The sequence below is a fragment of the Cupressus sempervirens genome, chromosome 11 (assembly GCF_028749045.1).
Source record: "Cupressus sempervirens isolate cs-2001-9-10 chromosome 11, ASM2874904v1, whole genome shotgun sequence".
Classification (NCBI taxonomy): domain Eukaryota; kingdom Viridiplantae; phylum Streptophyta; class Pinopsida; order Cupressales; family Cupressaceae; genus Cupressus; species Cupressus sempervirens.
Window position 1 is genome coordinate 60,725,554 of NC_143128.1, and position 26,538 is coordinate 60,752,091.

General features: G+C 35.3%; 1 protein-coding gene and 1 pseudogene across 5 annotated transcripts; both read right to left on the bottom strand.

Annotated features, from left to right (window-relative positions):
- Window positions 1-490: 490 nt before the first annotated feature.
- LOC149528245 (SART-1 family protein DOT2-like) lies at window positions 491-23,106 on the bottom strand. Of its 5 annotated transcripts, none has more exons than XR_016358932.1 (15): window positions 22,897-23,106; window positions 18,884-20,333; window positions 18,429-18,570; window positions 18,234-18,288; window positions 17,888-18,001; window positions 17,702-17,798; window positions 17,545-17,611; window positions 17,399-17,458; window positions 16,581-17,202; window positions 16,042-16,427; window positions 15,700-15,920; window positions 15,501-15,585; window positions 15,012-15,355; window positions 14,793-14,892; window positions 491-781 (listed from the first exon to the last, which is right to left on the bottom strand). XR_016358932.1 is itself a non-coding variant. In XM_089810729.1 (13 exons), the coding sequence occupies exons 2-13, from the start codon at window positions 20,272-20,274 to the stop codon at window positions 15,278-15,280; spliced, it is 3,318 nt and encodes a 1,105-aa protein (XP_089666855.1). In that variant the 5' UTR covers window positions 20,275-20,333; window positions 22,897-23,106; the 3' UTR covers window positions 14,768-15,277. The 5 variants fall into 5 exon arrangements, 1 of the variants encoding a protein (XP_089666855.1); XR_016358931.1 differs by lacking the exon at window positions 491-781 and adding an exon at window positions 11,368-11,909; XR_016358933.1 differs by lacking the exon at window positions 491-781 and adding an exon at window positions 11,317-11,909 and having other exon boundaries at window positions 14,793-15,355; window positions 17,906-18,001.
- LOC149528246 (U6atac minor spliceosomal RNA) lies at window positions 20,488-20,596 on the bottom strand (annotated as a pseudogene).
- Window positions 23,107-26,538: the final 3,432 nt, after the last annotated feature.

Sequence of the window (26,538 nt, forward strand, 5' to 3'; positions counted from 1 at the left end):
AATTCTTTATTAGGCAATATATCCATGTATTGCCTGGTATGAACAAGGGCTCATGCAAGTTTGGTGGTCATGTTTGACTGTAGAATAAGACGCTTTCTCAAGTGGAAAATTTGGTTTTGACCCTTTTGTCATTTTTTCCGGTCCTTTCAATCCAGCCCAACATTATGTGTAATGGAAAACAACATAAAAAGGACAAAAAGTGCAACAGCACTCAAGCCAGTAGCTTTAAGCCAAGCATCTTAGAAATTCCATGGCATAAAGATTGCCAAGAACTCAGAAACATCCACAAAAATATCATAGTCAAATAATTCACCCATGTACTTGCTTCGCAAGGTTTTGGCTCAGTTGAAAAATAAGAATGTTTTGAATTTTCTGAATTTAAAAACTTTGGCATAAGCGACCAATAAATATTAAATATCTACAATTTATCCCATAGCTATCTGCTAAGAAGGGTTTGGAGTTGTGTCGGATAATTATCAACAATTACCAGTTATGTAAGTTTGAGTTTGAAAACATTTTATTAAATACTTCCAAGTTCAAAACATCTCAATTTTGATGTTGCTTACCTAACCATAGCCACAATAAAGTACAAGGTCTTAAGCCTTAAAGAATATCACACTTGTGACTATTTAGACCAATGGCTTCAAATTATTCATACCCATTGAAATATAACCTGATAATATGCTTCAACACAAAGCATCACCCAAGTCCTACAATGTCATGATCTTTCCCTTCCACATCAAGAATAAGAGACAATACATTTTGATAGCGTCCATTATAGCTGCATATTAAGTTTCATTCCAATTATTTCTATGTGAAAGAAAACCTGAGAAAATTTGAGGTATCAAAACATCATCAAGATTATTAAAACTTCTCCCATATAACCTGCTTTGTTTTGCTTTAGTAGTCCAATGCCGGAAAGCTTATAAGTTTATAACCTCTTTTACTATTTTGCAAATGTGTAGTATGAGTTTAATGTGGAAGCAAAGCTCAACGGACAGATGTTAAACTTTATTTATATTTTGCAAGTTAATACAGAAAACTTGCATGTCATAACTTGAAAATGTGTGACCAGACATTGGATTCTAATTTTTCTTGCAAACAACCAATAATCAGAGGCGTGCATGACATTTCCAAGTCAACCTAACCATTATGAACCACATCATGAAATTTGTAGCTAGATACATCCATGCGACTTTTATAGTGATTACCATATACAATATCAATCATTCCAAAACTATTATTGATGTTTTGGTAGCTTCACTAGGATAAACTTGTGAGATCAAAGATATATATATGTTTGCCATTATATTAATTATATTGATGAATAGACATGTCTCATGAAGGGACATGTCTCTACCCTTCATTTATTCCTCATACAAATAGAAGAGGACGCTGCCATTTGGAGCAATACTTAAAACACCAGCATGGTTTCAGAGCCAACTACAAATGTAACTAAATGCTTGATAGATAGAAGTTTAGACACTTAGCAGATAATAACTAGACTTACAGTAAATGTAGATCAAGTATGACTAAATCCATCGATTTTTGCTACAGACCTGTCAGATTGTATGAATTGTGACTGCAATTATAGCGTATCAAAATGTTGCTAATTCAGATAGATAAGTGTCAATGTCTTGTCATTAAATGGGCAAAATTCATATGCTATATTTGTTTCAATGTAATGTCAACAGTAGTGGCAGGATGGCTTACTTTGAAATTCTACAAAGGGTGGAGACCAGGTTAGAGTTGTTGAGTTCCTTAACGGCTCATGCAAGAGTGGTCATATCATTCAACAGAACCGAGTCAATTCACAAGCAAGAAGCATCAAATCATACTTGGGGAAGCTTGTCGAGAGTTACATTGTGTGCAGCAATACCATGAATATTTTCCTTTTGACTCAATCTGAAATAGTATGCTATGATCTCTTGCGTGGACCTCAGTTTGTCTTCTATATTCCCATCCCTTTAGAGTGATATATTTCTGGGAATTATATAACTACCAATTAGATCATTGCTTTGATTTTGCGGTGACGTGAATAGCTTAAACTCATCACCGTGGTAGAGGCTATATTACTTGCAGCACATCCGAGATCTAAAACCATTGGCTATCATACAGGGGTTTTATCAGTATCATGAACGGTCACTTATTGGACATATTGATTCTACGTAAATATAATTATCAATTGCTCCTGTTCAAGATCCAATTGAAGATTCCATCAGTGACATCTGTGTAGAATCGGAATATATTATTGTATGTTGTCTACTCATATGTATCAAGAACTTCTGGAACAATTTAACCATTGCAAGTAATTGATAAATTTAGTTTGTCAGGCAAGATTGGTTTGTGGGCATTGGGAGCTCTTTGGGAGCTGCTTACATCTTGTTGAAGCATACATGTGTGAAGCTCCATTCTGAGATTCGGCCTCTTCATGTGGAAGCTCTATTTTGAGATAGCCCCCCGGCTCTGTATTGCCATTTTGTGGTTGTGCTCTTGGAGATAAGAGGGAGGCAATGGGAGATAGGGGATAACAAATACAACCAGAGCAAATGGTCGTGCTCATGAGAGGTTGTCACAATAAAATCGACGGTGATTAGGAAGTAATCAGTGATTAAAAATGGAAGCCCGATAAATTTGAAGACAGCAATGTGATATGGACTCCACATCACTTGTTAATAAGGTAAGAACCAAAAGAAGCAATTTACCCAATAGAGGTATGTTTTACTGCTGATGTCTATATTATATAAAATATTACAAATGAAATATAAATTGTGATTGTTTGTATATATGATTGAATATATAAGAATAGGAAGGTTATATGAATAATATATATACAAGTGAGAATGTATAAAACATTGTTATACAAATAATATCTATTTAAGAAATGAATGATGAATTCTTGAGATCAATCTATAAGATTAATATCTTTTAATTTAATAATTTGACATTATTAAATGTAAACAGATTAATTAATGTGAAGATAAGTATTTTCCTTAAGAACTACATTTATCTATTGTACTCCCTCTCTTATTTTATTTTTATTTCAATATATACTATGAGAGCTATTTTCCTTGATCTTTTCCCCCAAGATTGTTATTGTAGGAAGAGGGAGATTGAGGTTCAAAGGGAGCCTGACATTTCATTAGAGGTAACCTTGAAAAAAGAGGGAGGACATAGAGGATATGATTCAGTCTACCTTTGGTGATCTCGGTTATCTTGATTCAGAGGGAGTAAACTCTGTTGAGAAGGATTCTCCAGTGATCAATAAATTGTAGCAGTCAAGAGGACAATAATTCATGAATATACCTCATGACTATGTGATTTTAATGGGTCTTCCCCCTGTGTACATCATGAGGAAGTGACAACTTCCAAATGATGTCACTTGTATTTGTAGAAGTTCTTGAAAGGTGAAGGTCTTACAATAACTTAATTTTCTACTATAATGTGGATACCTTACGATGCCTATACAGATCATGATAGATTATACTTTGCATGGTGGATGTTTATATGCTACGCATTATGAGAATGTGTGTTCATACTTTATAAACATTTTTGTGAGTACATGGTAAAGTTATGCAAATTGATATTCTAAAGGCCATTACATAGAGTACATGGTGAATATCATACAAATTGATGTTCTAGAGGTCATTACACAGAGTACGTGGTGAATATCATACAACTTGATGTTCTGGAGGCCATTACTCACAGTACTTGGTGAATATCTTGCATCTCAATCTAGAGGCCATTACTCAAAGAGTATTTGATGAATATCACATGTTGATACTTTGGAGACCAATACTCAAATGTGATATCAAAATGGAAAATATCATATGTTGATATTTTGGAGACCGTTGTCTTATTAAGTGCATGGTGAATATCAAGTGTTGATATTCTGGAGACCATTACTTAAAGTTTTGGTGAATATCATATGTTGATATTCTGAAGGCCAATACTCTTGATATCATATGTGATATCAAAATGGTGGATATCTTCTAATCAAAGATATCTTTAAATTTGTCATACCTAATATTACCCATGGTGTAATACGTGTCCTCTGTTTATCTTCCCTAGCTAAGAGGAAGTGTTGATATTTTGGTAGCTTCAGTAGGACATGTCTATTCTCTTGGTTTATTCCTCATACAAATACAAGAGGATGCTGCCATTTGGAAAGTACATACCAAACATTATGGTTGTGCAGATACATCTGCAGCAATCCTTAGAACACCATTAACTATTTCATTTGTAATTTGTGATGATTGTCACAACTGCTTACTACCCAAGGATGTGTTAGCTCGGTAAGGCATTTTTTGAGTTAAAAAATAGAAAACCATCACAAATATCGAATTCTGTTTTCAATATAGTTTTGTCCAACCTGAACATATTATTTTCCCCTAGAAACATCTATTTGATGTTTGGAATTAACAGACATTTTGCAATTGAAATCCTTGTGGAAACAATGCATGCACCCTTTAAATTATTGGTTGTGACTTTATCACACATTGAGAATTGTTGATTGTGAATCTAAGCAAGATTCCCACGATTTCAGAAGATTTATTCAATTCTCAGAAAGAATTTTATATCTGTATGGTAGGCATGTCTGTGGCAGATATTAAGTTACTGTTAGAGGGCCAAGGTCCATGGTGTATTTTTTTGGACTTTTGACATTATTTTCACTCAAGTATTAGGATATAGAAACAGACAAAATTAGCTGCAAAATGGATAAGCATGCTAATCTGAATTTCCAAAGACAATCAATATGAATCCATATGAGATTTGAGTGTCTTTTTCATGTGTTTTATGTAAACAAAATGAATCTATTCTAGAGAAAAACTAAGTTTGGTAGTGTTAGTAACCTATGAACAATATCCAATCTTTGAATGCACGTTGAAGGAGAAAAACTAAATTTGGTAGTGTTAGTAACCTATGAACAATATCCAATCTTTGAATGCACGTTGAAGGAATTCCAAAAATGTACACTAAGGAAGTGTCACACCCTAAACCTTCTATCCAAGGATTTCCATGAGTTCAGAATGTTTGGATGTCAACTTAGAGCTCCCTATCCACAGAGTGCAAGAGAGTATGATTCACATATGAGGGCTCTCAGCTGAGCCTTAGGAATGCTCTTCTTGCTAGTAAACCATGCAATGGGAGGTTCTCTTAGAGACGAGATGCAAGAGTGCAAATGTCTACAAAGGATGCCTCCATAATGCAATGCAAATGTAGACTAAACTAGTATGAAATGCAAAGTGCAACTATGTAAACAAGATGAGAGTGTTACAACCAGTCTAGTTAAGCTATCTGAGCTAAATTATTCCAAAAGAGAAACTTTGAATGCACATTGAAGGACAATAACAATTATTTGCCTTTACCGATTCATGGTAAGATATAACAATATTTAATATGGTTTGACTTTTAATGACATATATATATATATATATATATATATATATATATATATGTTATTATATCAATATCACAATTATATATATGTTCATAACCATAATATATACAAATGCTTCAATCTGAATGATGTTATATTCTAAACACTCCCTCTTAGTGAAAAGAGAATTGAATACATCCAAGGCACTTGTATCAATTTGAGGAAATGAATTTCATTCATTTTCACTATTTATGACCCAACCATTATCACTAACCCTGGTGATAATATCATATCAAGATATCCAACATAATTTGGAATTTCAACCTGAATGTAGACAATCTAGATACATCTGTCATCATGTGTTCCAACCAATTTATTAACACATGACAACAAGTCAACCTGTTGATAAAATCGCCATCTTACAATAGCGACCTTAACCACAAGAAGGATCATCATCTTTTTTGCCACAACACATCCACAATATTGCAATATTGATTTTATTATGTATTCAATAAAAGTTTACATAATATTGCATTACAGTTTAGATAAACCAAGTTTATTCCTGAAATACTCAAATTTCAACTTAGCAAGAGGTTTGGTGAAGGTATCAGCCTTTTGTTCTTCAATACTGATGTACCTTAGCTTGATAACATCTCTTTCCACTATATCCCTTATAGAATGGTAAGGAATTTCTATATGCTTGGACCTGTTATGAAACACTAGGTTAACTAATAATTTAATACAACTTCGATTGTCACAATGAATTGTAGTGGATTCTAATGGTTCTCCAAATAGTCCTTGTAAAACTTTCCTTAGCCACATTGCTTTGCTCCTATGAAAGCTACCATATATTCTGCTTCCATAGAACTTTGAGCAACTACTAACTGTTTTCTACTAAACCAAGATATCATAGTTGATCCAATGCTAAAGCAGCATCTAGTAGTACTCTTGCGATCAATAGAATTACCTACCCAGTCTGAATCAGTATTACCTTGAAGTTGTAGTTCAAAATTTTCATACTTCAGCCCTAGTGCAATTGTTCCTCGAAGATACCTTAGAATATGCTTGGCTGCCATAAGATGAATCTTCTTGGGTTCACACATGAAGTGACTTAACACATTTGTTGCAAAGCAAATATCTGATCAAGTGTTCACCAAGTACATAAGAGATCCAACAATGTGTCGATAGTGAGTAGGATCTACTAATTTTGAATCTGCTTTTTCAATTTTGACTTTATGAAGATTAGTTTCCATTGGAGTAGATAAGGGTTTACAGTCCATCATTTCAAATCTGGTCAATATATCTGTAGTGTACTTTTCTTGATTTAGGAAGATGTAATTTTCCTTTTGTTGTACTTCTAGACCCAAAAAATAATGTAGAAGAGCAAGACCCTTCATTTCAAATTCTGCTATAAGATCTTGTTTGCATTTGTCTATAAGATGATCTGCACGTGTTATCAATAAATCATCAACATAAAGAACAAATATCAACACATCAACATTAGATAGTTTATTTTTTGAATATCCCAATTTGAGAAGATAGTTGTCTATCCACTCATACCAAGCCTTGGGAGCTTGTTTTGACCTGTAGAGTGCTTTCTTTAGTTTACATATGCATAGTTTTTGATCATGTGTCGTGAATCCTTAAAGTTTTTCTATGTAAACTTCTTCTTCAATGATATCATTCAAGAAAGTTGTCCTTACATCCATTTGATGTATTTTCCAACCTTTGGATGCAGCAATGGCAATTATTGTCCGTACTAAAGTGTATTGTGCGACATAAGCAAATGCTTCTTCATAATCAATTTCGGCTTTTTGAGAAAAACCCCTTGCAACAAATCTTGCTTTATGTTTTTCAATACTTCTGTCAAGTGCATATTTGATATTAAACAACCATTTTGAAGATACCACAGATTTGTCTTTAGGTCTAGACACAATATCCGAGACATCATTCTTAAGAATAGATTGATATTCCTCTACCATTGCATCTTTCCACGCTTGACTTTTTAAGGCCTCCTCAACTTTAGTTGGTTATGTTTTAGCAAGTTTTGTTACTAAGGCAACATAGCATTTTTTATTTCTAGTTTTCTTATTTTCTCTAGAAACTTCATTTGGTTCCACATTGTTCTCTTCAATCATTTTTCTCACCCATAGTGGTCTTTTCTTGTGATTTAAAACTTCATCATTTTCAGTGTTGGATGGAAGGGTGTCTTTGTCTTCGGGGAGACTCTCCAAATTTCTAGTTGAATTATCTTCTATAGTGTTCTCCCACTGATTCTCGGTATTGTACTCATCTTCTATGACAAACTCCCTCTGATTTTCAATTTCCTCGTCTTCTTTGTTCAAAGACATTTTGAAAGCGATCTCTTCATCAAATTGAACATCCCTGCCGATTTCAACAAACTTTTGCCTTGGAATGTATACTCTAAATCCCTTAGTTGTTTCATTGTAGCCAACAAATATGCCTTTCTTTCTAAAAGGTTCTAGTTTAGATCTTTTCTCTTTGGGGATGTGGATGTAGATAAGACAACCGAAAATCTTTAGATGACTAAGATCTGGTTTGATTCTTGAGAAAGCTTCTTCGGGAGTTATATTTTCTAGTGTTTCATGAAGACTTCTGTTTTGAATGTAGACTACAGTATTTGTTGCTTTGGCCCAGAAAGACATAGATAGATTTTGATTATGAATCATGGCTTTTGTTGCTTCTATAATAGTCTTATTTTTTCTTTTTGCAACCCCATTTTGTTGAGGATTATACAGCACTGTAGTCTCCCTCTTAATACCAACAGAAATGCAAAATTCTTTGAAAATGCCAGATGTGTATTTACCTCCATTATTAGATCTTAATGTTTTTATTTTCTTTCCAATGTGATTTTCCAAAAGAGCTTTGAGCTCTTTGAATTTTTGTAAAACTTCATTAGCTTCTTTAAGTTTTAGAAAATATATCCAAGTTTTCCTAAAGTAATCATCAATGAAGATTACATAGTACAATAATCCCCCTAGAGAGGGTGTTGACATGTGTCCACATAAATCAGTATAAATATTCTTTCTTATTTTTTCCTAGAGCGCACCCTTTGCAAATACTAATGTAGTCAAATTTGAGCTTAGGTAGACCTGTTGTAATTTTCCCTATGGTGGGAAGAGCACTAAAACCAAAGTGCCCTAATCTTCTATGCCAAACTTCATTAGAATTACGAACTTCAAGATTTAGAGCTTGTTGCTTTGCTTTAAGGTTTATTTTGTACAAGCTTCCATCTCTTGATCCTATACTAATGGTGTTCTTTATGTTGGAGTTTTTAGGCCATAGTAATACTTTATCCTCATTGAAGGTGACTCGATATCCTTGATCAGCTAGACCAAACATGGAAATTAGGTTTCTTTTTATGTCTGGTACAAATAGCACTTCTTTTAATTGTAGGGTTTCTCTAGTCCATATTTGTAAAGTGTAGGTCCCAAATCCTTTCACTAGATAAGTAGAGTTGTCTCCAATTGTGACTTCTTTTGTGCAATACTTCTCAAATGTTTCAAACTGACTTCTAAATCCAATTATATGTCTTCATGCTCCACTATCTATTATCCAAGTAGTATTGCTTGTGTTTAATTCACTTGATAACACTAGAAAGAATAAAGGATTTTCAACATCAAGAGATTCAAATATGTTTGCTTGATTTTTCTTTCTTTCATGGTAGAATCTTCAAATGTCACCAAGTTTATCACATCGATAGCATTGAACTTTGGATAGATCCCTTTCCTTTTGACATTTAGGATTTTATTCTCTTTTTGGTTTGAACTTCCTCTTCTTCCCTTTGCTTTTGTTGTTGGTATGTAGAGCTTGAATCTCCCCTTCCTGATTTGTGTAAATTCCTCTAGAAATCAATCGGGATTCCTCTTGAATGCACTCATTCTTGAGTTGATCAAATTTTGGAAGAGAGGGATGACTTGCATGTTGAATGATGGGTTCCCGTGATATAGGTAAGCCTCTTAGAGCAATTAGTGTAAGTTCTTCGTCATTTGCATTGTTTCCAATGGTGGCAAGTTGATCTCTTATTTCAAAAATTCTTAAGTCGCCATCGATTCTCTTTTATTTATTTTTATATTTAGAAGCTGATTTTTAGTGTTAGTTTTTTGCTAGCATTGTTTATTTCAAATGTATCTTTTATAGTTTAAAATACTTCATACGTTGTTTTCAAACTTGCTATGGAAGTATATGATCCCTGACAATGTCAATTATAATTTTCTTAGCCTTATTGTTTCGTCTTTTCCAAGCAGTTTTTTATGATTCTTCTTTAGGCATTTTAATATCTTTTTCTATGAAAGACTAGTTCAAGTTCTTCAAGTAATGCTATTATTTTATTTTCCAAGAAGAAAAGTTTACTGCCCCTTCCAATCTGTCTTCTACTTTCATTCCATTCACCATTTTGAATTGAAGCAAAAATAGCCTTGTATAAGGAAAAGAGTATTGTGCATTTGTCTTTAGAATTTTTCTCTAGTTAGGCTCTAATACCATGTAAACAAAATGGATATGTTCTAGAGAAAAACTAAGTTCTGTAGTGTTAGTAACCTATGAACAATATCCAATCTTTGAATGCACGTTGAAGGACAATAACAATTATTTGCCTTTACTGATCCATGGTAAGATATAACAATATTTAACATTGTTTCTTTTAATGACATTTAATAATATGAATATATATATAGATGTTATTAATATATACAAGTGTGTGTGTGTTATTATATCAATAATATTATATATGTTCATAACCATAATAAACACAAATGCTTCAATCCGAATGAAGCTATATTCTTAACATCTTCAGGATTCTCTTTCACTGCTTTATAAGCCTCTAAAAGAATTATTCACTAGTGACCACCTGACGGTTTCAAATAAAAGCAGATTGGACATTTTAATGGGGTGTAAATGCCATTCAGGTGCAAAATATCACCAGCTTATTCTTAATCCTCAAACAGACAATACTGCATGTTTTATGACCTTTCCTAATTGCGTACGATGTTAACTTGTTCTTTCATATTCCATGATCCCTCACAATCCTTTAATCATTAGAGTCTAGGCATTAGAGAAGAACAAATCTTGACGTCCATATGTCATCTCAAAAGTAGATTTCCTTTCTAATGTGATAGTAAGGCAAGGAACTTCGAACACCTGCCACCTCCTACCAAACCAAAATGGCTGCAAATAAATGGGCCATTTTGATAGTATAAGTGACAATCCTGATATCATAATGGGTGAGAAAAATGCAGAACCTTGTAATGGTAAGCAATTCTGTCAGAGAAAGAAAGACTGTCCACTGGACATTGTTTTCTGCCAGATTGTGAACTGCCCCAGCGAAGTTCAGGGTACCTGACTGTTTCACTAAAATTTTGACATGAAGTCTATAGTTAAATTTACATAACCCTACCACAGCACATATTTATCCAGCTGCATACAAAGCCCCAAAAAACATTCAAAACATAGCAAGTGATTCTTCACAATTGTGCGATGCTGTCAACAATGTTAATAAGGAAACTGGGGCAGAATTGCAGGGAAAACAGAAATTTCCTAACTCCTGCTTCAATCAATTTACAACAAAGGGGAAAATAATCAGGGTTTTAGAGATGCCTGACTTTTTGCATTATGCAAGATTTTACATTCCTTTAAATGAAATAATTGGTTTGGGAGTTGATGTTTGATATGATATAATTCAACAATCTGATTCTCTGCAAATGACCAGGAGTTAAATTTAATATGAATTAATTGCAAAATCTAATTCAATTCAATTTGCTTGTCGACAGAAAAGCACAGTTAAATAGCAAACAAACCTGTTCATTAGCACTATTTCTTAGCTTGTTTTCTGGCCCAATCTATCAAGTAGAGAACAGATTTCTAGCATGAGACAAGTTTTAATTTTTCATGAAAACTCCACATATAAAAACCCACAGTTACTTAATAAAGTAATGACGTAAATTGGCTTTAAATTGTTAGAACTGAACTGTACACCTTACAAACCTTGAGGCCTAGTTGATTATGTAATATTTGTAAATATCACAAATAATGAACCCAGACAGAAAATGGCACAGTCCATTGACATATTCTCATAGCAAGTAGAAGCTACTTCATAGCCTTGTGATTATTGGAGCCACTTCAGAAAATTTCTCTGGTGATTGTTGTTGGAAGTTTATACAGATTGTTTCTGCGATATTTTTTAAAATCTGAGACCCAATGCAATCTGGAAGCTTAGATCATTTTTCTATGTAATCGCGTAATAAAGTGGTGGCATTTCTGGGGGCACTGATTCATCTTGCTGGAGTTACAGTAAAATGGCATGTTGTTGTTAGGCCACAGAGAATGCCTTACTTGAATGGTTTATAATGGGAAATGGACTTCCCAAAGCCTGACCTCGCTGGAGATAGGAATTGTGTATGCTTTTGGTCCCAGACTTACTATCTATCAGGATGTTATGCCTCCAAGTGTACAGAGAGTAATTTATCTGGATTTCGATCTTATTACATCAAAAAGCTGTAAGAGATCAAGTCTGAAGATCAACAACAAAGAGATAAGTATTTGATGGTTGTACCTTTAAATCTTGATCATGAAATTTTATGTAGTTAGTGGTAAATTATTAATTCATGCAATAACGCTGGGAATAGTGAATCATGTATGCTCTTAGCAGTGATCTGGATATTTCACTTTAGGATAGCTTGATTCTATGAACTATTAGTCTATTACTTATCTCTCTAAAATACTTCCAGGACGGATCAAGAAACAAGAGGATGATGAGAAATTTCATAAGGGATTCAAGGAAGTAAGAGCTTGATGCATCTTGTAAGAAAGTCATGCAGGCTGCGGAAATAGTTAATAAATGAACATGTACGTTGCTTGCAGCCATGGGACTGAGTTGTTGGTATATAACTTCATTAAAGAGGAAGAACCTAAACAAATTGTCATTGCAATCAGTTTCTTCAAAGAGGAAGAAATGGCATTCAGAGGGAGCTAAATTCCATTAAAAAATATCTTCAGCTGCAGAGAACGGCATTGCACAGCCAGTCTGGGTTTGACATTAGGAGCTCCAGTGGTAGATGGAGAGTGCCAAGTCCTTTGCAGGAGATCAGCAAGCAAGCATTGTTTCTTTGAAAGCCAATTGTTTGGTCAAACATTGAAGCCAATTGTAATTGATTGTGATGATCAAAGCTGTGAGCTGCCCCTGCTGAGAGGGAATCTTAGCATTCACTTGTTCTTATTATGTGTATTAATACATTCTCTAAAACCAAGAAATTTGAGGTGAGATCCCCTATAATGCATTTCTCTATGTCAGTACAGCCTGAATTGGCCTAGTGGTGGAGAACTTGTACTCTTGAAAGAGAGGTCACAAGTTCAAATCCCACTGGGGGGTAGGGTATGTACGCCTCGTTTGTAGCGCCAAGCGCCTCTCGAAAAAGAGTACGAGGTAGTCCCATATCACGGTCACCATATGTAAACCCAAAAACTATGGCATAGTGTCGTGGACTATAAAACCACCTTATCTTACCTTACCTTATGATAGAGACATTTTATGAGAAAGGCATTTTTCTGGAGACCGAGAAATTTGAGCTGGAAACTCTTGTAATGCATTTTTCTCGGAGACAGAACTTTGAGGTGAAAGAGCTTGTTGCTCTTTCCACTCATGGGAGTAGCCATAGTGGATATCATATTTACGAACTCCATAACAAAATAATATTGAGTGACTCCGTGATGGGAGCTTGTGTTTATTTCACACATACACAGTCATTTTGAGCATCATGTTGAGTGACTCCATGATGATATCATGCTGAGAGAATCCATGATATTAAAAAACTCTTCTCACAAATAGGTGTAGCCATTGCGCTGCGATGTTGACAGACTCCATAAAACAAGAATCTGAAAAGTATCTCTTTCGCTAATAGGGAATGTTAGAGTTTATAGCTGCAGGAGACATTTTTCCTACCTACTATAGGTGGTATGTTTGTGATGCCTTTGCAATGTCTATTTCTTTCTCATGATCAAATATTCTAAGAATGTGAAGAATTTACTATCTGGACCGTATTCCATATGTAGAGTCATGTCGTTTGAGGTCAATGAAGAGTCCTTAGAGTGATATGTGTGCATGTTTGTTGAGCTCCACAGTGACCATTCCTACATGGCTGTTTGGAATGCAGAGAATCTCATCTTTTTGTAACTGCTGGTACTCACCTCCCAGCATCTACGTGGCTGTCAAAGTCAGTCAAGACCATGAATCATTACCACCAAGTAATAGTAGAGACTTTACAGTGGTAATTTGGGTTTCTTGCTATTCCCAGCAGAATATATTTGGAGTCACATTTTATGTATGGGTTGCTACATTCAAGTCTGAAGCAGATAATGTTTATATTGTTGTGAACTATATCTGCAGAGTCTGATTTTTATCAAGCATGCCTAATACAGATTGTAATCTGAGTGTGTAGTTCTTCGTGAGTATTGTTGTACCTTAAGTGTCGTATTAAGACATACATCACTCTGTGAGAGAAGGTTATCTGACTTTACACTATTGTTAAAAAGTAATCTGTATAGGGTTTGCTCTAAGCATACAGTCTCAGCATTTCAAAGAATTGTATTCAGACACATTCAGTAGTCAATAAAGAGATTTTTCTTGGTTTGCCTGGGTCTTTCCCTCGAGGATGAGGATTTTCCCAGGGTATCTTGGTGTCTTTGTTTTTCCTCTTACATTCTGCTGTTATTTTTCATTCCTGGTATTTAAACATTAACAGACATCACACAGAGTTAAATTAGATGTTGATCAAAAAACATTATTTTACAGCACGGCACTCTTGTCTTGGTATAGAAGCCAGGAACAACTTGAAAACGTAGGGCATGACAGGCACATAAGCATTTTGTGAATGCAAGACATGAAACCACAGGAAAACTTCAGAGCCACAAATTTTCAAATTAAAACTGGCCTGTCTTAAAGAGTCGTCAAACAAGAAATTGAACATTGAATTAAAACATAATGTATTTTAAAGTCTGGAATCTTAAATTTCTATCAGATGCTTTTTTAAAGCATTTTAAAAACAAAGTCGTGAATTGATGAATAGCAGCCACTAAAAGTTCCTCATGGAGCTGTAGAACAATTTCAAAAATCCATATTCACCACTAAACCACAGATCCCTGAAATTTGTAGTCACCAATAAGTGGAACTAAAGCCAGGAAACTTGGAACATACAGAAAAGCAAGAAGCAAAAACAGTGTACACAAATCTACTTTCCAACAAAACTAAAATAGTAAAACGTCATAATGGAGGTAAGGGAGATTTAGTGAATAGCTCTGCAGTACCAAAGGAAAAATAAACAATATAGCGACCAAGCATGACATCTAAGTGTATTGCCAAACAAAACACCAATATAGGGTGAAAAGGAGAAAACCTTACATATATTGAGAAACATCGGTCAAAATACATTTTTGAGCAGAACCATCTGGGTAGGGCTATTTCTTTGCTTCAGTCACTGATGCTATTGCTATAGATATTCCTGAAAAGAAAAAGGAAAATCTACACCATAACAACATCCCTAGATGGAAAACCCCATCAAATCTCAGACAAAGGTCAATACATTCTATCCATTTATTCAATAACCCATTGCATACTGACCTGCCATATCGAATGCACTACTACTTTTCTTTAAACTGTTTTGGCATCAACATCTCATAAACCCACATGTTATTTGATTGAAAGATGTAGTCCCCAAAACACAAACAACTTGTATCCCAAATCTTCAGTTTGCCACAACCACCAGATCACATAAACATCAGAGAAGCAATTGTTAGGCAGACTTTGTAGGTTAGAACTGAAGAGTCCTTTAGTAGCATCAATAATCAACACTGTCCAGATCCCACATATGATTGCTAACTCCAACATCATGAAGTCTTTGGTTTCTTTGGAGGACCCATTGCTCCAACTTCAGGCTTGCGTTTTATACCTAAAAATTGCTCAACCTATAATGAAGGCAATGATGTGAGTGTAAAGACAATACAAACAATTGTGGCATTCAAGAAAAATATGCATAATTAATTCTGAAATTCAGTTTTTGTGGTAAATGGAATAAACAAAAATCTGATGAGACATGATGATAGCACAAACCTTCCTATCACCAAGCATTGGTGTCAAACTTCCCGGGTGCTCCTTCTCAACAGTTGCAAAACCACTTCTTGGATCACTAGTTTGCCTACGGTAGCCCAAAAACATAGACAAATCAAATTACTACTGGCAACAATCAAACAAATATAGAATGCTTTCAGTAAAATAACTCTTTTCTTCACGAGATAGGTGACAAATTTACCCTGGTTTGATTTGACCACTAAGGACAACATAAGGAGTCCGTAGTTTGGACTGAACATCACGCATTTTCTCCATGGACATTAATGGGGTGTCCCCAGAATTCATTTTCTTTAGCTTCAACTCTTCCTGATACTGTTTCATTCGTTTCTCTTGTTTCATTTTGCCAGGGCCTTTTCCATGGAACTTGTGCGATAGCTTTCGAAATGCTTCCTTTGGTGTCATCTATAAAAAAAGACAGCATCAAGCAACTCTGTTTCTTTGAATAATGCAGTAGTGCTGTTTTGAGCTATAAATGAAACATGTGCTTTAAGAACATGACATCTCTAGAAATAAAGATACTTACTACACGACCAAACTCGTCTAGACGGTCCAGAAGTATCTCCTTTGGTCCATCATTGTCTCGGACACCGACAAGCTTGCTCTTTTTTTTATCCATATTCCTTCCACCCCAATCAACAGTCTCGCTGAATGCACCTCTTTCCTTCAACAGTTGCAAGGCACCTGCCAAACCTTTTCCAACAGAAGCTTCTTTAATACTGTCATCTCTTATCACCTCTTCCTCCCTGTCTTCTTTATGATGATCAGATTCTGCCTTGTTCATCAGTTCTGCCTTGTTCATCGATTCTGGCATCCACACACCTTTTTCTTCTCGAGGAAAATCTTCTATTTTAGGTTCTGGAATATCATCTTCTTCACTGAAGACATCTTCAACTGCAGGTTTGTGAGATTCTGGTTCCAAGCACAAGGAAATTCCATTAAACGAATACAGAAAATTGAAAATATAATATGAGAAATCAAACTCATCAATGCTATTTGCTAACAGGAAAGAAGAAATAAAAAATCTATTTCATTAATTCTAATATTTCTTATTTTGCTACACACCCTCATCAAGCTGTAAACCCCACACAAACTCTTCCATCTCAGTAAATACAACTTTATTGTCCGGTGTTTCATTTGATGACAGGCTTTGGCTATCTCCATTCAACTGATTTGCAGATACTGCTATGCGAGCCACTGCCTGAAGACCAGAGCCAATACCTTTATCTTGTTTCTTTAGAGCTGCTTGCCTAGCCTTCTCCAATGATTTGTATAGATCTTCGTCCTCTCCACCAAAAACAGTATCACCATCATCATCCACCTGCATTTCATCTGATGGTTTTGCATCTCGCAGCCCTCTGGAAGCCTCTGTTGCTTTATTTAGTGCAGTTTCGTATGCATCTTTCCGTTGTTGAGCCTCTGCTTTTTCTGCTTCCACCCTCAAAATCTTTCTCTGTGTACCAGCCCTGGAACCAAGGTCTTCAGCACCCAGTCCAGAAGCAATTGCTTCTGTTTCAAGTGCATCAACATCCAGCTTATCCTTCTTCCGTAATTTCTTCTTCTTCTTGGGTTTCTTAAATTGAAGCATTTCATCATGAGTATAATAATCAGATGTGCTTGTTCCGGGTTGAGCCTGTGATTCATCAGCTTGATTGCCCATGGCTGCAATATGCAACTTCTTACGTATCTGACACAAACAAAAATACTATTATCAGGTGTCAAATACAAAGAAGGGCTTAATTATAAGATACCAAGCATGAAATATACCGCATGAGCTTCTATTATTAAACCAGAAAAACAAAAGACCTTATTAACTAAAAACAAAAATCAACTGCTCCTGCAAGAATGAATTGAAAGGAAAAAAACAAATATACTCAGTATACCTCATCAAGTTTTTTCTGGTATTCATCATTAATACCTCCCACTTCATCCAGAGTCACCCCCTGAAAAGAAGTTAAGCTATCATTTAAAAAAGAGTTTGAAGGAGATGGAGAACATATATAAATTGAACATCATGAATAAAACTCACCTCCTCTTTAAATGGATCATCATACTGAGGAAGAATTGCTTTAACCGCATTTATGTCATTCTGAAATCTATCAGAAAAAGTGAATAATTGCTTAGCTGTCCCAAGACTGAGGATATAACATTCAGAACTTGATAATCAAAACAAGTATACCACTTACTTGTCTACATATACCCCAGTTTTCTTTTTGGCTGCCTTGTAGGCCTCGTTTCTAGCATTCTGCTCTCCAATTTCAATGTTTTCAAGCATATCAACATCTGCAATAATAAATGTGAAAGACTCATTGCACCATCCAAAACATGAGATGAATCCAAATCATGCAGGTAATTGCTTTATTTTAGCATACCTTCATTAATATCACCACCAGAAAGAATGTTCTGGTCCTTAAGTGTCAACACAACTGCACCTCCCTCCATTACTTTATCAAGCCCATGAAGAACCTTCAATCCTGCCAAATCCTCTGCAAGAAAACAGAAAAAATTAATTATCTAGTAAAATTTAAAAACAAAGTTATTACAAGAAAGATTGACTCAAAGACTTCGCTATCTAGAATGTATTTTATTTTTCTGTGATAAATCAATTATTAAAAAGAGACTTTCCAATGCCTATAGATGCATGATCACGAAACTAAACTAAATACACATTTTAAATAGTTCAGAATCAGAGAAATTGGCTAGGGATCAAATTATTACTTCCACTGTGCTTCATCTTTTCATCATCAGCACTGTCTGAATCCTCCACATTATCCTAATAAAACAAAGCCATTAAAAGGAAGTTTGCATTTAGTAGAAAAAATTTGGCACCAATTTTTCAGAGATAATTTGATCAATAAAATGAGAAACTCTTAAACTAGTAGCGTAGAATGTAAGCCTCTAAAGAAAACAAACCTGCTCTTCGAAAATTCTCGCGAGACGTTCAGCTTTTTCCTTCTGAGCATTTTTATGTTCCTCAATCTTTCTACTCTTGTTAACCCATGATAAAACTTCTGTTCCACCTTCTGACTTCTGCTTAATTCTTTCCTCCCTCAGTCTTCAAAACATTATAATATTATTACTAAAAAATCATGTTTTTTTGTAAAATACTTGCACAATGCTGTTGAAAACAATAATAATTTGTATCATATCCTAAACAGAAGGCAATGAAAAGCATTACTTCAGAATATTGTTTACTGCATAGAACTCATGAAAGTTATTCCAAGGAAGACGAAGTTATATATCATGCATCAACTTATAGCAATGGAAATTCAGACAATCATGGACTGAATGAAATGAAAAGAGAGTTAAGTAGCACAGATTATAGTCTGTTTTAAAGCAAGTTGCAATAGCAAAGAACTGTTTCTTACTTTTCAATCTTTTCTTGCAGTTCAGTTGTTGACAAGTTGTGATTGTCTGGTTCTCCTCGAATCTTTTCTTCATTGTCCCTTTCCTTATTCTTCTCTCTCTCAATTGCATCATCATATCCCCTGGATTCTATCTGTTTAGATTTGCTTCCATCTTTACTTTCTTTATCCTTTGATTTTGATCTATCCTCCTTTTCTCTTTCTTTATCTCTGTCTGATTCTCTTTCTCGATCTCGGTCTCTAGTTCTCTCTTTAACTTTGTCTCTACCCTTATCCCTATCTCTATCCCTAGTTCTCTCCCTCTCCCTGTCTTTCTCCCTATCCCTGTCCTTATCTCTTGATTTATCCCTATCCCTCTCTCGCTCCTCCTTATCTCTGTCTTTGTCTCTTTCTCTATCCCTGCCCTTATCTCTCAGTTTATCCCTGTCTTTATCTCTCTCCTCCTTTTCTCTTTCCTTTCCCCGTTCTCTGTCTCTGTCCTTGTCTCTCGGTCTATCCCTCTCCTTCTCTCTCCCTTCCTTGTCCCTATCTTTCTCCTTTTCTCTATCCTTTTCCCTTTCTCTATCTCTGTCCTTTTCTCTGTGTTTATCCTTATCCTTCTCCCTGCCTTCTCTATCTCTATCTTTCTCCTTCTCCCTTTCTCGATCATTCTCTCTGTCCCTCTCCTTTCTTTCTCTTGGAATTTCAAAATCTCTATCAAATTCAATATCCTTGCTTCGCTCCTTTGTTCTCTCCTGTTTTCCAGAATCTCGATAGCCAACTTCCAGATCCTTTCTTCTTCCTATTCCTTTGTCATCCTCCCTATCCCTCTCTTTTGACTTGCTCCTCTCTTTCCCTCTCTCCCTATCCTTCTCCTTGTCCCAATGTTTAGAACTGCCTTCGTTTTCTTTGTCCCTCCCACCTTCTCTTCCCTTAGCTTTCTCTCTGCCTTTACCTCTATGCTTTTCTCTGTCCTCATCCCTATCCCTGGTTTCAACCCTGTCAAGTTCTCGTTTCCTGTCCTTATCACGATCCCGGAAATTATTTTTATCCTTCTCACGATCTCGATCTTTATGCCTGTCATGATCCCTAAGTTTCTCCTTCTCCTTGAGTGAATTGTCATCTTTATCTCGTTCCCTACCATAATCTTTAGGCCTTTCGGACTTGATCTCTTTTTCTTTTAATTTGTCATTTTCATTTTCCCATGCTTTGATATGTTCCTTATTTCTTGATTCTGGTCCAAATAACTCATCTGGGCTTCTAGAATGATCATCTTCTAGTAATTCGCCATCTGAAATATCATCACGTACCTTGTGAGGATCATCATTCCTAATATCTGACTGATTCTGATCAATATCCATCATTTTACAATGGTCGATTCCTTCAATAATTGAGTCTGTCTTATCAATATCCATGAATTAATCAAAATGGTGAATTTTTTATAGTCAACTAGAAACAAATTCCTTGAACAACCCTGCACAAACAAAATTCAAATATGCAATAAAAATCAAACATCTTTCAAAATGAAATAAGAAACAGCTTAACTACTTCTGTTTCAGAAACAACAAACATGTATAATGTCAGCAAAACAGACTTTCATAAACTCAATACATGTAGCAGATATTGGGTAATACCAACCGCCAGCAGGTTGCCTTGGCAATGTGTGAATGGAAAGTCCAAAGACTGTTCCCATCCTGATAAAGGGAGATGACAAATATCTTTCCTTTCTACAAATTTCACATTATTTCTTATCAAAAAAGAGTGAACTTCTTTTATCCACAAATATCCTAAGCTCACAGCAAGATAGAGGTTCAAAATGTATCAAAGGCTCGGAGATAACTTTGACTCGGCATTTCAAAGGAATTCGTTCAGAAATTGTTTTGGAAAATCAAAATCACCTTGCAGTCCTAAGCTTCAGAATCACCGATCACCATGCAAAGATTGAGTGAAATGACATCCAAGGAGATGCAAGGATAACAAAAACACACCTCTCTCTCGCTATGCAAAAGATTAGAATAGTATGCACAAATGTTTTCAATTAGAAACAGTTATTCTGACAAAGTTTCCCAGCAAGGGAAAAAAAAATATTAGCTACATTATAATCCAATTTGGTAAAAGCGCAACGCCAGTCTATTAACTAGAACAGCCCCTACCTAAAATTATTACAATTTAACCTTTGCAGGATATCAGGGTATTAATAAACCTGAAGACTGGCCAATCATCAGGTAAATAATATAAAATATATTCTACCCAAAAAATAACAAAGGAAGTACTTACAGTAGAGGCTGTAACTTCAATTCTAGAAAACATAATAACATATCAAATTAACCTTGAATAAAATTCAAGTATAAATACCAAGCTTTTGAGAAAAATGATTCCAGAGGTACTTGCAAGATATAAAAGGGACAAGCAATATTTTAAATTACAGCATCAGTTTGAAAACAAAAACAAACCTAGCAATCATCCATGAAAGTGGCTCTAAAAATGGAAATAGGTAACCAGCTCCTCCTCCCACCCCAGACCCACCCAACCCAACTAACAGGCCCAGTCAGGCAGTAGGCGGGATACATTGGCCTTCTGGGAGGTATGTTTGTAGGGCCCTCGCCAGCTATAGTTGTAAGGGCAGGAGGGAGCTATAGTTGGCCCCTGAAATTCTACAGTTATTCGCCAGATTATAGTTGAGTGGAAATGGAACTATCCTCAACTTTTCAATTTGAATGCAAGTACACTAAGAATTTTCCTGAAACAACTGACTAACATCTCAAAAAAATGGCATTGCCAAGGTGGGGGAAGAACAGGCAGCCCTAATGCAAATTCCACAATAAATGAAATAGTAAATACCCACAAATGAAAGATGCTGTATTAACTTCATGACATCAATATTCCCCTTCGGAAGATTTTGCAAGACACTAGATATAAAAACATGTTAAATATCCAAAAGAAAAAAGCAAACTGCCCATATTCCCGATAAGCACTTTGCCAAAGAAATCGTAGTTAACGGTGATTGCTTGATGAAACAAATTGTTCGTGGCTACAAGCTACTTTAATAAATTCCAGTAAAATTCATAATGCATTAATAGGGTATCCTCTCAAAGTTCAAATCCCTAAACAACATTAAATGGACCTACAACCCAAAGGACACAACCAAGGGACCTACAACATATGACCAAACTACGGACTGCACCACACTTCCAAAGCAGCGAATGAGCAGTAAGGCAGCAGACTGAAGTTTCCATCCCCACGCGCTGTGAAAGCCAGCTATAGCTTAGAGAACACTCTCTAAGGAGATGGACAATAAATGCAGAGAATCAAATTCAAATTGCTGTGCTTACACCCTAATGACCATTGGAAAAGCAGCACATTGGCAATAACGTCGAAGGCCCAAGTTAAAATCCCCACACTGCATTAAGACGACCTACCATCAGAAGGGCACTCACATAGCAGAGAAGAAACAAGGTCAGAGATTGAAGCTCAATTGCTTACACAGTGCTAGCGCAACCCACTGCCAAAATTACACACCAAAATAACATTGGCGATAAAGCTAGAAACCGAGGTTCAAATTCTCTGCACCGCATTAAGGAAAAGTACAGACAAAAGGCGCTCCCAAAGCCTACAGACGGTAATATCCGAAACCCAAGGTCAAATTCCCACACGACGTGAAGCCCAGTTACAGGCCGTAAGCTATTTTCAATGCCTAGCCCATTGACCATAAAGCAATCTACGTTAATTAAACGTATAGGCCTGGGCAACCGAAATGACCCGGCGAATTTGTTGCCATTAGCGCACACAATCGACCTGGGGCTCCCATTTTCCATTTTACTAATAGACGAAAAATTATCACAAGGGAAAAACATCAATATGCACACGCACTTGCTTTATTTTCTTCTTAGGGTTTAAATCAATCCCTCCCCTGCCATCTTAAAAATCTTCAACGCTTATTTCATGTGATACACATTATCTGCGTTATCTTAAAGCAGGGCTTTAATCTGATGAAACAAAGAAAAAACGTAATTCGAATTGCACAAGTTGTGAATTACCTGTTAATAGGTGGCCACGAGTTCCAAATAGTGAAACCGATTGAAAACCTGAAATTCTCAAAAGCAACAGAGAATCGTTAGCTTGAGATGTTTTCTGTAAGAAGTTTGAGCAATTAGGAGCGTAAGAAGATGCAATTTATAGATTTTTATGGAGGAAGGTCCTTGCGTAAATATGTAACGCTCCTGCTAGATGTTGCTACGCTGCTGTATGTATATTTACACTAATCATGTTTTTTATTATTATTAGTTCCTGGAATACTATTCGTTCCTGCGGCAAAGGAATACTAATGCATTCATGCAAGTCCTTCTAGTTTTTCAATCTAACCAATGAAATTTAAATATTTTACCATTTCTATAGTCTATTTTAATGTTTCTTTTTTAAGAACTATTTTTCAAATATACAAAATATTATTTATTTCATATTTCATTGGTCATGATCAATTTAGGCAAGAAGTAAATTATTTTTTCCAAAAGAAAAATAGGAGGAAAATAAAAGACATATTAATAGTTGTCAACAAATAATAAATATCCTGACATATATATCTCTGACATATATACTGGCTACATATTTGAGCCACTTAAATATTTTCATTTGTCTTCAGTTAGTGGGAATTAATTAAACATTCATTAATGCTTGCAGTCGGCGACATTCATGTAAGTATGAAATATTAAATGAGAAACTTCATGCGTGTATGCTATCTCAAGATAGTCCATCCAATCTCTTATTCAAACTAAAAAAGCATAGGTATGTCTAGGACTCCAGACGCTATGAGCTCCAAAATCGATGGTGACGTTCTTATTCGACCCTACACGTTTTAGAATCTCTATTCATGCTTAAAATGGGCTTCTTCTCCAAACAATTCAGTAAAATACTGGAAATTTCTCGATTCAACAAATTGCATACTGTCATCCAATTCTCTTTTCCCAATCACAAGGTTCTTCAATTCCTTTTTCATGTCAGGGATTCTTTAAAAAATAAGTAGTTCCATTGTGGTTTCATATCTACATAATCTCAGCTTTCTCCCAGGAATTCTGCAAAGGTAATGAGATTTGGAGCTATACAGTGAATTCAACCACAAAATATGCAAATTAATCAATACATTTTTTTTGCGTTCTTGTATCATAGAGACAATAAATGGGCCTGTGAGTGCTTGCAGGGAACATCATGGGAATTGTCGGAAGAAGTGTTGAGCTTAATACAGGAGCCCTCATTCCATTAATTGGGTTGGGTACTGCATCCCTTGAGAAGAACTAGTAGACTATTATAGCAACAGTTACTGCTGCTCTTTAGGTATTCACTCTTTTCATTAGCAGTTCTACCTCTGGGTCATGGAAAAGAGGATATACTCTGTTTAATCTTGAAAAATACCTCTACATTGTGGGAAAAGGGTTTATTTCAACTTCTCAAAATTTTCCACATTTTATAATTTTAGGGTTATGAATTCTCCTTTGTTCGATTCTAGGAATGATGTGCTTGGGGCAATCCATTTGAAATATAATGCTCATCTGATGTTGGTGTTTTTTCAACGCTCTATTTCTGTAGGTCGGTATTAGACATTTTGACACAGCTAGGGTTTACGGCTCAGAGCTTGCATTGGGGAGTGTACATTTTGGCCAAAGAACAACAGATTAAGGGTTTTAAAAAAGGAAAATTGATTCTTAGGAAGAAATATTTTGTAAATAATGGCAAAGTGAAGAAAAAATAGAGATTTTAGGGATGGAAAGATATGTATGGGTTATGAAAAGTAAATGTTGTGTTTTCAGCGTTCCACAATAGATAATAAAATGAATACAACAGGAGAAGAGCAAAACAAGTAATAATCTAGGTTTCTGTATCAAATATCAGGATTGAACGTTGTATTTCAATTCGCACTTATGGGATATAATACTAATTTCTAGAAGTCTCTCTATTAACGATTAGGATTAAACCTATTATTTTACCTCGTAGCCATGTGGCACAGTGTTTGTTTCTTGGTGAAATTTCTGTAATTGGGTTCTTTCTTGGCACGGTCTTATAATTTGATTGTTCTTTTGGCAGAAAATTGAAAAACTAGCAATGCTATAATGAGCAGAAGGTTTTAAGAATGACTCTTTTGCTGCTATTCCAGTTTTAAGTGCTCATAAATTTGGCTTCAACAGCTGAGCAATGAGACTGTAGAACTGTATGCGAGTCAAATTCAATAAAAATATGCTACCAGGGTTCCACTAGTCCGAGCTTTGTCAGTCTTCAGGTGAGTTGCATCAATTGCAAGGCAAGCCAGAGGCGATGTGAGTTATTTGCTAATGAAGATCTAAGTTTCGTTTCAATATTATTGTCCAGAATGCTTGACTTGAATTCGGGTTTATTTCATAGCAGAGATTTTTTTCTATACTTTGAGTATACTTTGAATTGTATTTTGTCACCACTAAACTCAAGAATTTAGAGCAGGATGATCCTGTTGCTGCAATCAAGGATAGTTTAATGTATGTTTATTTTTCACAAATTCAATCCTAGAAACATGTAGTTTAGCTTTTTCAAGCTATGCAATGTATCTTGCCATTAATGAAACCTTTCAATTAGATAAAGGAAAATAAAGAGAAATGCACATTCTTATTTGTTGCTTAACTTTTTTGCTAAAATAATATATTTTGTTGCACCTCTTTTAAGTGCAACTGCTAGCTATTTAGTTGGTAAAGAAATTGTTTGTTTTTAACTTTATAGTAGACTCTTCTCTGATAGATTGTTAGTGGCATTTTGGGGTAGATAATTTTTTAAAAATACAATATTTTAAATCATCTAATCCCCATCCACACATAGCTTAAGAAGGAAACTAGAGGATCTGTGAATTCCAAGTAGTTGAAATCAACAGACCAACAAACAGATAATTGTAGGAGAAAATAATGAAAAGCATTCAGAGGTCAAAATGAGCCAAGCAAAAAATGGTTTAATCAGATTTTCAGAATCCTAAAATATTGTAGAAAATTTACAGCCCACGCAACTACTTTATTTTCAATAAATAGGCAAGACATACTGAGACACAAACTCTCAAGTCTAGAAGATTCATAGATATCATATAATAAAAACATACCTAAAGACGTCTTGAGGGTAAATCTTCTTTTGAACTGCCATTTGAAATATCCATGCAGCCGTAGCCCTCCATTCAAATGCCCAAAGAAGATCTTCAATGACATTCACAAGGCCAAATCCAAACTCATCTTCCAGAATCTTCATTTCTTCCAGAAGGACGTCAACTTCTGATATCAATTTCTCTGAACTCTTTGTTAGAAGCCTAAATGTTTTTACATAGAAGAATGCAATAAGTTATCAAAATAAAGAGAGAAAGACTTCCATGAACAAACAAAGGCCACAGGTAAGAACTACCTCATTGGAAGTGTAAATCCTACAGCACCCAAATTCCTAAGAAGATATAATGTTTCACTGGTATTTTTACACATGCTTGCAGCCCCAATGATGCATGTCCATGTCCTACAGTCTGGCTCAAAACCATCCACCCTCATCTTCATCAACTTCTCAAATGCCATGGCATGATCACCAATTTTAAGGTAAGCATTCATAACAGTATTATACCGTGCAATACCCATATTCAATCCACAGTCATATAAATCCTTGAATACATTTTCTGCTCTTTTTGGTTCTCCACC